This window comes from Gadus morhua, chromosome 4 (assembly GCF_902167405.1).
Source record: "Gadus morhua chromosome 4, gadMor3.0, whole genome shotgun sequence".
Classification (NCBI taxonomy): Eukaryota; Metazoa; Chordata; class Actinopteri; order Gadiformes; family Gadidae; genus Gadus; species Gadus morhua.
Genome location: NC_044051.1, coordinates 41,581,152 through 41,595,404, shown reverse-complemented (window position 1 = coordinate 41,595,404; position 14,253 = coordinate 41,581,152). Strand labels below are relative to the sequence as shown.

Here is a 14,253-nt window from a genome sequence, read left to right as displayed (position 1 = left end):
CCGCATCACTGTCCTCAGACATTGACCTACAAACACAATGCAATGCACAAATGTCACCAAATATAATGAAGAAATATATAAATGCAATTCAATGGGGTGTTATTTACATAGAAAACAAATAAACATTTAATTTATATCATTTATATATATAATGTATACTATATAACTATACTGCATTGTTCACTGTAAGCATAAAAACCCACACACAAAAATACACATAGATGGCGTCACTCACCGATCTAAGACTTCGTCCAATTGTTGCTTGAACATCTCCTCTATCTCAGAATCATATTGGCTGTCTTCGCTGTCCTCGGATGAAGCCAAAATCAAAGCGAGGGCTTCTTCATGTGTGTAATATTTCGTTTTCTTCGTTGATTTCGCCATTGTAAACGGCGAAATCAATGTGATCAATGTGTGCGGCGTGCGTCCTGGTCCGCTGGAGGCTCTGTCATGCGCAAAGCGAGTTGTCTGCCGTGATGACGCAGCTGTATATCTCGGCTCATACGTATCACACCTGGACACGCCTGGTAGCGTTGGAAAGGTAAACTCATTGGCTAGAAGCCCAAGTGACTGATATATCAATAGCCAATACGCTGTCCCTATACTAAAGCCGCGTAACAAAGTAAACAAAGCCCATTGGCCCTTCGAACTGGGAGCGCTCCATCTACTTCACGGGCTGTACCGGGGTGAAAACTGAACAGAAAAAGACGGGGACACTTTCATTTTGTAGCCAGCAAAGTGATGAAAACAAGCATACCCAACAACTCCATACTGGAGGTAGAGAAAATAGCCATGCGGCATTGAAAAGCTGGATGTTAGTTGACGAACAAAGTTTGGAGATGGTAAACAAATGGACTTTACACGACAATATTCACAAGCTGGAATAATTTTATGAAAAACCATGTGGATGCTTTTGATCAGTGGATTCTCACGGACATTTGGAATATAAATAATTGAGGAATGGACACATATTACGGTTCTCGGATTGCTTCAAAGGTAGGGAGTCTCTCTGTTTTATTGGCATTTCCGGTTTACCATGCTGGTTAATATCAATATTTATGGTTTTGTGCTCATGATTTATGAAAAAAAAAAACCGGATGAATAAATTGTGGAGATTCTACCCTTTCTAACGATGTATAGAATGTCTGTAATGATGAAAGTTGAAGCGGGTTATGTCGCTGCGTAGTGGGAACATGTGGTCAACAAACACAAATCGCCCACCGGTGGGCGAATGGGTCTTAAGAGGTTAACCTCCAGAGGTTTGTCACGCATCAACTCGCCCCAGATTTCCGTAACCAGCTCTCAAATTTGAGATGCAAAACATTGTTCGGATTAGAGTTCTTGGCCTGCATGCGATTCCACGCTGGTGGAGGATAATAACAAACATACAAATTAAGAAACATAGTGCCATTTCATTTGGAACCGTTTTAAAAAAGTGCATAGATATTTTTCCATAATATTTAACTCTTGGATGTCAAACAAAAATAGGAATCGGAGAATCAACCCTTTCAGATTTCTCAGAAATACTGGGCAGTACGTGGCCAATGGTCGACTATAAAAACGACCTGTGGCAAGCCCCTCGTCGTCGACGGGTAGTTCTCAATGAAATGAACAGACGGCTTTGCGTTGCAACGATTTTATTTGTGCAGCCCGGGAACAAAACGGAAAGTACAATACAACACAGGTTCTTCCTCGATGGGGTGTTAGGGTGAGGGCGGGGCCACCTGGTCAGACCCGTCGTCGTTGGGGTCGGGGTCGGCGGCGGGGGTACCCCTCCCTTCGCCTCCGGCTCACTCCTGTCGAAGGGAAGCGTCCGGTCGTTAGTACAGCGTGCAGCATTAGTCCGCCGTCGATACTCTCTCCCACCAGTCCACTTCCTCGCCTCCTTCCTGTCCAGCCCTCAAGACTCTTTGCCCGTCTCCGTCCCCGATGCCCGTGACCGCCTGGACACGCTCGATGGGCGATCAGGCGCAGCTGTGCGGAGGGGTATGATACTATCTTCCGTTTACTTCCTGTCCACGGGGAGGGCGGGGCTTGTCTCTGGCCGCCGGCGTGGGATTGCCACAGGACTGTCATGAAGGATCGTTCTACATTGTATTGTATTTACCATTGTCTGGCACGTGGCGCCGTTGACGTGCAACAGGATGAAATTCTCCCAGTTGTTCTTCACTCTTGGAACGCTGACAGATGGATGGGTCATTTCTAACGGCTTATAAACAAATTACTTCTATGACTCATAACATATTCATATTTCATGTATCTGCATCCCATTGATGTGTTTCAGAGTGTAAATATCTGTTGAATAACATCTTACTAACTGAAGCTACCATGTCAGCTTACCCCATAAGTAGAAGACAATTCTATGGAGAACACTCATGAGTATTGTCATTGTTTTTATTGAGATCCCCAGCAGCAGAAATGACATATGATGCATGTTGGACATCAAAATAAGACCAATTAAATGAACACTTAGCCAATGGTCAGATCTATTTTTTTGGTCAAAGACTTAATCAAAACTAGTGCTTCACAAAGTTAAAGCATGCAAAGTCAACTAAGCCCTGAACCTGAATGTGGAGCGGACATGTGTCCCTGAGCCGTCTCTGAAGCGCCAACATGCTGCTCAGAAGCTGAGCCTCATATACTCTTTTAGGCTAACCCTTCTTTTGTTCCCTCAGACAGCTACTCAAACTGAAGTCTTGGTCTTGTATAGCAAACACAGGATTATTCATTCAAGAAACAGCATCACTCTTATATATTTGTTTTACCCTAAAACACTGGATCCATTGCATCCAGAAAACCTAGATAATCACATCATTAAGGTAGGAGATATGTGACCCAATTTGGCATTCATGATCCCTACAGATAAAACTAATTGTGTCTCTAGTCCACTTACATATATGCTTTTCATCCTTACATATAGTTGTCTTATCAATGGAAATGATACACAATGTAAACTTATTTTATAAATATGACTATTCATCACTCTCGGGATTTATGTTTTACTAAATGAAAATCGGGCAAAAAGAACAAAAGTAGAGGGATCTCCTTTCATCCAGACTCGATGTCCCCACAGACTTTAGGCATGAATCTGCTGATTTGTGAGGCTATACAGTATCACAGAAGTCTTGCTCTTGCTCTTGGTCCTCCTGACACTGCTCCTTGGTGAAGACCTGACCCTCAGAATTGCTTTTCCACACCATCTTATGGTGGTTGCTCAAAGTCGCTTCGTTCAGCAACTGTTGGGTCTGAAAACGAAACCAAAAGAGGTGTGCTCTAGTGCAGGCAATTCCTCATGAAACCATTACAAATGTATTGTTTTCAATATTTCAGAATAAAAACAATGTAGAGACCCTGTTTCGTAACCTTTTTCTAATATGGATTGTCTCTAGATTCTAAAACTCTTCATTAACACAAAAGGCACGCATCTATCTAATAGGCTGGTATGCTTGAGCCTGACGTATGTTACGACGTATCATAAACAATGGGAGGACAATAATATATGACTATTTTTAAGGGTAGACTACTTTGGCTTGTTTTCGGTGCCCTACCAAAGCATAAAACACATCACAGTTAACCATTGGGCATGTACTGCCCAATATTTTACTACATTAGTCTACTGCATTTACCTTGATGGTAATAGGCAAACCCTAAATATGTCAATTTCCTTCATTTCAAAAATCAGATATTTTACTGATATGTGGGCCACTAAACAATTTTTTTTCCCTATTTTCATTTCAGAAATCTGGTTTTATGTCCCTCTATGCTGTATTTGTATAAGTTATTTGAAGTTAAGCATGTGACTTGACAAGGCTTCTGCAAGAGATTTGTCTCATTATCCTAATTTAATGAAGAACATCCTATTAAATGCTAAATAACTTTACAATGCAAGTGTTGAATAATGATTGCTGAAGGCTGATTGGTCTTTCTGCACCTAACTCCCGCAAACCCCCTAATGGCTGTTATGACTCACTTGATTCAAGATGGCAGTATTCATGGCAGGGTCGTTCAGTTCCTGGATGTCCTCTAAACGCACCTTCACCTTGAGAACCCGCTTCCTAGTACCTGATTCGCACACGCAAACACACACAACAAAACAACAACTGAACTGTTTTTTCCAACATTTGGAAGTAAGGATGACAATATGTAACCTGACTCTCATCAGACGAATTTCCTTCCACCTAGCTCAACTCATCCATCTGGGATCGCTACCGTTGGGAGTTATTTGGGGCGACAGATTTAATGGTCGAGCTCATTTTGATCGATGTGACGTAGCCGATAAGCGACTGTTTAGATTCAGACAACAATGGCGCCGCGCATCGAGGAAGCCAGCGTCAACATTGATGCTGCTATTTCATCCGTGTTGTCCAATCTAGCAAATACTCTTTCTTTAAAAGAACATCGGAGAACGCTCTCATCAGCGTCACGGGTTGATTTCGAGGTGAGTGGTTGAAGTAACACGTCAATAAAGATGGTCTATCCAATCATATGCAAGGATTTTTGACATGTCCCAGCCTACTAAAACACCTCTCCAATGGATTGATGCCATATGGATGAGTGGAGCTAGGTGGAACGAAGTTCATCTGGCGAGAGTCAGATTAGACAATATAGAAAAATTATTCAAATGTTTCAATTTAATGTATTTTTTTTTTCTAATAACATACGGCTAATGCAACTCCAGAACACTCAACGGTTGCTTACAGGTACAGAGAAACGGATGCAACTCATCACATGATCGTTGGCGCCATCTTCCAGAAGTCCTGCCAGTCATCACAGCGCAGTTTTGAGGGAGGAGAACACCGAAATCGGGACTCCAAAGTCTGAAGGAGGAGTTGCGCCCGTCCGACCAGTGTTCTCCATATTTGAATAGGCCGATCCAGACATTCAATTCATCAATTGCCGTCGCGACTGCCTGGTTCTCCTCTGGGTTCCTGATGCTGACCAAGTCTGTGTGGGTACTCCTGCAGTACACCTGTGCATCGGTCCAGGACATTGCCTTGCTCACCAAGACATATCGTTCTCCACCTTTTCTGTTACCTGAAAATGCATTCATTCCTTTGTTTGAATCAAATGCATTTTATTAATTATGCATCTGAAAAAAAGTAAAACGTTATGGCTTGCAAGGTGCTGTAGGTGAGATATGAGTTGTAAAGAGAGAGCAGAAAAGAGCAGAACAGGACACATCCCCTCACTCTCTGCTCTCCCTCCATATGTTTCTCCACCTTAGAGTGGAGAAACAAGTGTTCATTTCATGCAACTGTGATGAAGAAAATATAGATATACCCTGAACCAATCGGAGAAGAGATGCCCTTATTGGTCAGGAATGCCCTGGGAGCATTTTAAAAAATTGAAATGATCTCATACAGAGGCAGGCGTGGTCAACACGAAACAGATATTATCAGAGCGCACTAATAACTGACCGAAGTGTATGATCCGTATTCATGTGTGTATGTTCCTTACCATCATAACAGATGAAAAATAATTGGGTCCAAATTCCACCAGTGTACCACTTTCCATTATGTTGTCGAACAAACATTTCAGTTTCGCTACTTCCTTCGAAATTACGGTACTTTCTCCCTCCCTCTTGGTAGAAGTCTTTGTCTGCCAGTGACCAACGCCACTCTTTATGACCCCCATAATGAAGGCCGATCCACAGCTCGTCATGAGCCTTGTCTGCACTCAAGCCCAGCAGAGACTTCATTGCCCCCATGTCGTCAATGGTGGCCAGGTCATAGCCTCTCTCTCGGCAGTAGCTCTGGGCATCAAACCAGGATTTGGGGGTTTCAATCAAACAGTGTTGGCGGTAGTCGGCACAGAAGGACGGGATACACAGTCCTGGTAGGGTAGATAATCACAAATAATACTGCTTAATATGTTCGTAAACAGGAAAGTTATAAAATAGAAAAGATAAGACGTCAACATGGCTGGCCTGCCGGTGAAATTATTAAGAATGGCTGACAAACAGGAGAAGCTAAATAAAACATAATGATTAGCACAAAGACGACTAGCAATACATATTTTATATCAAGAAATTCATTTTTTTTGTTATGCTCAAACCTGTTAGTAATGTAAAAATAAATCACCAACCTGAGATTAGAAGAGTTTGCATCCATTCCATAGCATTCATGTCTACATAATAGAAAAGGACTAACTAAAATTAGTTTACACTTATTACCAACCATTTTTGAGATTGGTCCAGTATTTGGCCAGAAGGCTGCAGCAGTAAGTGAAACAGGCTGCAATGAAATGCTTTCGGGAAAAATTGCACATCAATGTATGTCTTCTAACATTATCCCTCGAGAGAAATACAAGGAAAGGAGAATAAAAACGTTTTAATTCACTGTAAAGGATAATGTAATGTTCTCGGACACTAATAGCAATCTGAGCATGTCAGTAGATAAAATCAGCACTTTAAGAGGCAGTACATTGGAGGCAGTCATATTGCAGCCCTTTCTCTGATTACAGCTGCAGCGATCTCTCTCAATACTGGAACAATCACTCAAAAAAAATCTGTATTCGTCCCTTAGACCCCAAATGACCGTAAAAACAGAAAAATCTGGAAGTTTCCCTTTAACATTGTTAAGTTTAACGTTGAAAGAAGATTCTCTCTTTCAGCAATTATAAAGTAAATTCAGAAAGTTGTTATACATGTACCAAAATGTTCTGATAACAATTTTCTAATCAAAAAGAATAACAAACTTGTTAAAAATGATTTAATTATGTTCATTTTAATATAGGTTACTACAAAGTGGGACCATAATCATACATTAAATAACACAAACGGACTCACCGGGTTTCCTTGTTCAGTGGACAATGAGTAGATTTAAGTACTAGCTAAGTCAAGACCTTTCTCTGTCTGTCCTTATCTCACCATCTGCCCAAGGCATATATCTCTAGCTCTCAAATTTGAAATGCAAAACAATGAGTTTGAGAGGAAATACATCCTGCACCAGATTTGACTCCTTGCCTGCCTGTGATTCCAGACTGATAAGAGGATTTACAACAAACATCCAAACAAATAAAAATACATTGTCCCAATTCCACAGTATTTCAGATATATATAGAGGTTGCTTGCAATATGGACATCATTTTGTCCCATTGAAGGATAGTGAGCCATTACAAATAACCGACATTTGTACTAAAGCTGATTAGCCTACAATAGACAAAGCTGCAGGTCTGAGAATAATACGACTAATGTCTGAAAAGGTTTTTCACATAAGTCCCATTAACATGTCGTCAATCAGCTTTTATTTTGTTTTATTCAAAGCCACTTACAAGTAAGGCTGCGAATAATTACGAGTAAGTGCACCTTCATTTTCTTTAATTTGTTTTTCAATACTCTCGCTTTGGGGGGGAATCGGGAATGAGTTTGGAGCATTTGGAACTCTCTTTGGAGGTCCCCAACTAAATTAACATGGCTTACATTATATACTTATGCATATGCATTAATGTATACACACAAAAATACATGAATACATGTATTTTATTGTATATACTGTATGTATAAAATATTAAAAAGGGATCCTTGGAAAACCAATGAAATGGGCCCAAGCAAATAAAGAAAAGGTTACCTTCCTTAACAGGGATAGAAGTGATGGGTTTGTTCCAGAAGGGTGACGTCAGCAACGTGTTGGCAACCTTGTGGTGGTTGGAGCCCAGTGTCAGGGCTGGTGAGGAGAGGCACTGGCCTCAGGTATGCTATGTTAGCCCAACTTTGTGTTGGGCTAACATAGCATACCTGCATACCAGCTGTTTAAACTAGCTGTTGGCCTAGCTGCTATTGCACACACACTGTCAGGATGACATCTACTGTATGCTATATGTATTCATTCTTTTTTTATGTTGTGTATTGGCTGTTTTGACTACTGTTTGCAAACCAAATTGCCTCTCCGGGACAATAAAGACTACGCTACTACTAATACTACTAGTTCGATGCTGAATCAATGCATTCAAATGAATCGTTTCTCTTTTTCTAAATGTAAGCTTTTACATAATGACTGGATGATTTTGAGAGTTTGGTTGGGCGTGCAGGACTAGCGGTCAAACGTGTTCTAGCGGAGTGTCACAGAGTCTCATAGAGATACGCTAACCCTAACCTCCAGAGGTTTGTCACGCATCAAATCACCCAAGATTTCCATGTCCAGCTCTCAAATTTGAGATGCAAAACATTGTTCGGATTATAGTTCTTGGCCTGCATGCGATTCCACACTGGTGGAGGATAATAACACACATACAAATGAAGAAACATAGTGCCATTTCATTTGGAACCGTTTTAAAGAAGTGTTTTTTCCGTCATTTTTAACGCTTGAATGTCCAACAATCGCTAGGCTAACCAATTCACCGTTTTACAGCAATGGTAGTAACTACTGCAGTTGCTACACAGTTAAGTACTATAATACAAAACAATACAATACAATGTACAATGGTCAATGTCAATTTTATTTATATAGGGCATTTACAGAAGGTTTAGCCACACCAAAGTGCTTTGCAGTAAAGTGCAATATTGCAGGAAGGCACAAAAAAAATAAAAAACACAATAATAAATAATGGCCAGAAGGGGGAGGGTGGCTATTCGGAGTCGAGGTGGACTCTGAACAGGTGAGTCTTCAGTCTTTTTCAGAAGATAGTGCGTGACTCTGCGGTCCTGAGAGCGGCAGGGAGCTCGTTCCACCACTGAGGTCCCAAAACCGAGAAAGGTTGTGACTTTGCTGAACGGCCTTTGCTAGCTCTTAGCGATGGCGGTACCAGACGTCCAGCTGAGGTAGTTGTCCTTTGTCCTTTGAAATTACGGTACTTTCTCCCTCCCTCTTAGTAGAAGTCCTTGTCTACCAGCGACCAATACCACTCTTTATGACCCCCATAATGAAGGCCGATCCACAGCTCATCATGAGCCTTATCTGCACTCAAGCCCAGCAGAGACTTCATTGCCCCCATGTGGTCTATGGTGGCCAGGTCATAGCCTCTCTCTCGGCAGTAGCTCTGGGCATCAAACCAGGATTTGGGGGTTTCAATCAAACAGTGTTGGCGGTAGTCGGCACAGAAGGACGGGACACACAGTCCTGGTTGGGTAGATAATCACATGACTTACTGAGATTCATTACTGAGACATTCCTTTTTGATGCACACACCTATCAGTAAGGAAACATACAATCACCAACCTGAGATTAGAAGAGTTAGTATCCATTCCATAGCATTCATGTCTTCATAGTAAAAAAAAAAGACCTTAAAGTAGTACACTTGTACTACTAGTACACCCAATTTTATGGAACGATTTGGACAATAATTTCTAAGAAATGCGAGAATGCTGCAGGTGTAATCAGCTAAACAGCCTTTTACATTTGGGCAATATTCCTTGTCAATGTACGTCTTCTAACATTGTGTAAGTAATTCCTACAGACAAACACAGTTTTTTTTCTTGACCTTTCAGCCTAATCCTGTCTGTTTGTTATTGTGTCCAACCAAGTCTCGCTCAAGGAGAAGTATCGCTCGAGTTAAGGAAGACAACGGTGGAAACGTGAGAGCTGGAGAGAAGAGAGTTTGTTTGTTGGACTACAGAAAGCGTAGATTAGTGTTGTGTTTCAGATTTGGAAGAAGGAGAGAGGAGATATTAATGACCATAGGGAAATGACCTGTAACAATGAGACTTCCGAGCAAGAGTATTCCTTGAGCGAGACTTGGTTCGGCACAATAAAAAACAGACCGGATCAAGCAAAAGGAAAAATCAAAACGTTTTTATTCTCTGTAGAGCATATTTAAATGTTGATAGACAGTGATAACAATCTGAGCTTGTCAGTTGAAAAAAACAAACACTTTTAGAGGCCATACATTGACGGGCTCTATATTGCCCAAAAGGATTACACTTCAGCCCTTTCGCTGATTACAGCTGCAGCATGATCTGTCAATACTGGAATAATCTCCAAATAATTTTCTGCACTAGTCCCATAGACCCAAAATGATCGTAAAATGGAAAAAAGCTGGTTTCCCTTTAACAGGGTAAGGGGAAATTTAAAAAGATATGCTTACTATTGCCTTTCAGCAATTATAAAGCATTTTAAGGCAGTTGTTGATTTAATGATTTAATTATTTATAATTTAATGTTAAACTTAATATACGTTACTACTCAGTGGTACCATAAAATAAGACCAACAGACTCACCTTCGGGTTTCCTTGTTGAGTGGACAATAAGTCGTTTTAATGTCAATGCCTTCCTCTGTCTGTCTTCATCCCAACAAATGCCCAAGATATATATCTCTAGCTCTCAAATTTGAAATGCAAAACAATGAGTATGACAGGGAATCCATCCTTCCATTTTATTCCGGATTTGACTCCTTGCCTGCCTGTGATTCCAGACTGATAAGAGGATTTATAACACACATCAAAATAAATAAACATTGTCTCATTTAACTTCAACAGTATTAAAGATATATATAGAGGTTGCTTGCAAAATTGAATCATTTTGTCCCATCAAAAGGATTGTGAGCCATTGCAAACAACCGACATTTGTACTAAAGCTGGTAAGCCTACAAAATAGACAGAGCTGGGCAGGTCTGTCAGCAATGCCATGGCCTGTATGTAAATAAAGGGTAATTTACATGTTGTCATTTAGCTTTTCAGTGTTTTTATTCAAAGCCACTTACAAGTCAGGCTGAGAATCATTCCTAGTATCTGCGCCTTCATTTTATTTATATTTATCCTTTTGATAATCTTGCTTAAAGAGAGTTTAGGGGAAATTGGTAGGTGAGTGAGTTTGGAGCATTTTGACGTCTCTATCTCAGGAACGATTCTCTTGCGTCATTTGATGACATTGGAAATGGATCATTGTGTTGTACCGATTTCGTCTTGTTTTGCAATAAACAGGTAAACTTCACAGAGTGATGATGTGGATTACTGATGTGGATTAGGAGGAGGGGAATAGTCAGAGCGCAAAAGCTAACTTCATTCATCGGGAATCTACCCACATTAAGACGAGTGGATGAAGCTTTCAGAAGTGGAGTGTGTTCCTACAGTGGCCTGCCGATCAGAAACCTTTACTGACCCTTTTTTACAGTACACCGCCCCTTGCCAAGTTTGCGTAAGAAAATATATGCGTTTACAGATCCCTACCTCGAGCAACAATATTGCCGCCAATATTACTGTTTTTGAGAGAAAACAAAGCATCTTTTATTTTGCAGGTGATTCATTTATGTGCAGAAGCGTTGCATTATTGTTCATTGACCGAATGGGCATGTGTCTTCCTTGTTTTTTAGTCAGTTATGAATTGATGCAGATGTTTGATTCTTTCCAAGGTAATCTCAACGGCTATGCTATGCACAGCATTAGGAACTTCACGTTTCATCACTCAAAGGTAAATCACTGACACAGCATAGAAGGCCTCTACCACACACAAAGACTGAGGAAAGCACAGTAAATCATAAGAGGCTTTAGCAACCCAGGCTTTCAGCACGGACTAGCAGACTCACAAACTGTTTTTGCGGGCTTGAGGATGGTATTGGGTGATGCAGGGCTACGGCAACACTAATCGTATCGATCCTTTTGATCACATGAACACTCAAACACAAAACTACCAGGAAACATACGGTGTATTCCCCAATTTTTCTTTGTTTTATTGTTATCTTGCCAGATTCGTGCCCTTATTTGCGACTTCATAACTTCATATATTAAGCGAATACCTCCTATGTTTTGTTTGCAATATAACATGGAATTTCACTGTTCATAATGACAGTATACCTGATGGTATATTGTGCATAGCAAATTATTTCTGAGAGCTGATTAGCCTACAAAGGCAGGCAGAGCTGAACCATCTCTGAAGGCAATGCCAAGACCTGTTTGCAAATAGGTGTGTCTTTACATAGTTATATTTACATGTAGTCATTTAGCAAGGCACATTTATCCAAAGCGATTTACGACTAATGCTGAGACGATTCTGGGTTCTAGCAGTCCGTCTATTATACAGCAGAACTTCTGGTGGGAGATGGCACAGAGCCTGGGAGATACCAACCTGGTTTCCCGTTTCATTACAAAGATATTCGAACGAAGAAGTGGATGAGATGGATGGCCGGGTTTGTGTCAGACAATTACGTGCTTACAGATCTCTGCCTCCACCACCTTGATTGGTCAAAATAAATATGAAGCAGCACAATGTCTTGAAATAGAACCTCTGGCCTCACCCACACACCCCGTCTGGTTGTGGCTAGTTTCAACACAGTTTCATATAATAATCTGAAATGTGGGATCCATATATACGCAAATGTATGTATGGATATAATTGTATGTGTGGTTATGTGTGTTTGTCTGTGCATATCTGTGTATATCTGTATATAATAATGTGTCTGGTGTGTGTCTGGTTTGTGTCAGGTGTGTGTGTGTGTGTGTGTGTGTGTGTGCGTGTGTGTGTGTGTGTGTGTGTGTGTGTGTGTGTGTGTGTGTGTGTGTGTGTGTGTGTGTGTGTGTGTGTGTGTGTGTGTGTGTGTGTGTGTTTCTGGTGCGTGTGTGTGTGTATGTGTTTCTGGTGTGTGTGTGTATGCGTTTCAGGTGTGTGTGTGTGTGTGTGTGTGTGTGTGTGTCTGTGTGTGTGTGTGTGTGTGTGTGTGTGTGTGTGCATGTGTTTTTGGTGTGTGTGTGTGTGGGTGTGTGTGTGTGTGTGTGTGTGTGTGTGTGTGTGTGTGTGTGTGTGTGTGTGTGTGTGTGTGTGTGTGTGTGTGTGTCACGCCTCCCTCACCTTGACAACCGCATACTCACTCATCAGGCATGAGGCAGTGGCCTCTTTTGGAAACACCCGGCATCCTCGCCTAACCTGCCCGGTGGCTCTGGCCCCGCCCCCTCCTGCTCTCAGGTGAGTGGGACATCATGCCCTCACCTGGGACGCAATCACTCCTCCTCTCCCTCTCTCTCCCTGGAGGACTCTCTCTCTATGTCCTACTTCTGTGGCAAAAGCCATTTTAATAACTTTAACTCAGAAGTTCTGTAGCTACTCTTCCTTTCCCCCCCAACCCACGGATCCGAGTTTGACGACCCCTCTTGCTACGTACCTTCAGAGGCTCCCCCTCTTTCGACCCCACCCCCCCCAGGAGACATGAGTGGCAAGCTCTGGACGGAGGAGCAGTTCAACTGCCCCGTGTGCCTGGACCTGCCCAAGGACCCGGCCACCATCCCGTGCGGCCACAGCTACTGCATGGGCTGCATCAAGGACTACTGGAGCGAGGCCGACGCCACGGGCACCTACAGCTGCCCGCAGTGCCGGCAGGCCTTCAGCCCCAAGCCCCACCTCTCCCGCAACACCATGCTGGCCGAGGCCGTGGAGCAGCTGCGCACGGGCGCCGCGCTCGGACCGGAGCAGCGGGCGTCCATCCGCAGCACGCGCGGCGCCGGCGCCGGCAAGGCCAAGCGGCGGCCGTCGTCGTCGTCGGCGGCCGTGCCGTGCGACATGTGCACCGGGCAGAAGCAGCGCGCGGCGGTGAAGAGCTGCCTGGTGTGCATGAGCTCGTACTGCGAGAGCCACCTCAAGCACCACCAGGGCCAGAAGTCGATGCGGCAGCACGAGCTGATCGGACCCACGGGCCAGCTGGCCCAGAAGATCTGCACGGAGCACAAGTACCTGCAGGAGTTCTACTGCCGGCCCTGCGGGCGCTTCGTGTGCTGGCTGTGCACCAGCAACCAGCACAAGGGCCACGAGTGTGTGTCGACCAAGGCTGAGCGCGTGGAGAAGCAGGTACGCAGGCCCTGGGAGGGGAGGGTTATGTTGTGGGGGGAGCAGGGGTTTGAAGAGACGGGACGCAAGGCAGGGTAACTTTATCTATGGAGCGCTCTTCATACACGAGGCAGACTCAAAGTGCTTTGCATTGAAACCTAGTCATTCAATAAATTAAAATAATAAAATAGATAAGTAATAGAAAACAAAGGCAAAGATAAAAAGAAGGAGCAATGTGTTTAAGATTTAGCATAATGCAAACTTACAATAAAGAAGACGTAAGTCCTGCAATTGTTGGGGGGTTTGGCATGGTCGGAAGATTTTGTTTATAAGATGTATGACTGTTTTTTTCTACTTGTGACTTTAATGTCTGTCGTTGCTGTGTCTTATTTATTTATGATATTCTTTTTGTGCTTCTGGTAAAAGTAGGCTACAGCACCACTGTTCCTGGTCAGTAGAGTATTTCCTGTTCCTACCCTTCCTTGTTTTGTTTAAAGAATAAGGAACAGACGGTGCAATGTCAAAAGGGCCGAACCGGTTTATTGAGACTGTGATTATTATGAACCTTT

At 42.7% G+C, this 14,253-nt stretch overlaps 2 protein-coding genes across 3 annotated transcripts in view; one reads left to right on the top strand and one right to left on the bottom strand.

Annotated features, from left to right (window-relative positions):
* Positions 1-2,411: 2,411 nt before the first annotated feature.
* Positions 2,412-6,874, bottom strand: LOC115543084 (C-type mannose receptor 2-like). Of its 2 annotated transcripts, XM_030355638.1 has the most exons (6): positions 6,788-6,874; positions 6,085-6,126; positions 5,458-5,832; positions 4,699-5,034; positions 3,971-4,062; positions 2,412-3,245 (listed from the first exon to the last, which is right to left on the bottom strand). In XM_030355638.1, exons 2-6 carry the CDS (start codon positions 6,122-6,124, stop codon positions 3,105-3,107), a joined length of 984 nt encoding a protein of 327 aa, XP_030211498.1. In that variant the 5' UTR covers positions 6,125-6,126; positions 6,788-6,874; the 3' UTR covers positions 2,412-3,104. The 2 variants fall into 2 exon arrangements, with proteins under 2 accessions (XP_030211498.1, XP_030211499.1); XM_030355639.1 differs by lacking the exon at positions 4,699-5,034.
* Positions 6,875-12,629: 5,755 nt separating this feature from the next.
* Positions 12,630-14,253, top strand: part of LOC115543089 (E3 ubiquitin-protein ligase TRIM47-like) — a 1,682-nt gene continuing 58 nt past the window's right edge. The window contains exons 1-2 of the mRNA XM_030355646.1: positions 12,630-12,829; positions 13,065-14,253. The exon at positions 13,065-14,253 is cut by the window's right edge and continues 58 nt beyond it. Coding sequence (XP_030211506.1) covers positions 13,070-13,783 — 714 coding nt within the window. The 5' untranslated portion in view covers positions 12,630-12,829; positions 13,065-13,069 and the 3' untranslated portion in view covers positions 13,784-14,253. The remainder of the gene's footprint in view (positions 12,830-13,064) is intronic.

Coding starts and splice junctions, on each gene's coding strand:
- LOC115543084 (XM_030355638.1), bottom strand. CDS start 6,124: ATGAATGCTATGGAATGGATGCAAACTCTTCTAATCTCAG. Junction 4,063..4,698: donor GCATCCGTTTCTCTGTACCT/GTAAGCAACCGT, acceptor TGTGCGAATCAG/GTACTAGGAAGCGGGTTCTC. Junction 3,246..3,970: donor ATACTGCCATCTTGAATCAA/GTGAGTCATAAC, acceptor TTTCGTTTTCAG/ACCCAACAGTTGCTGAACGA.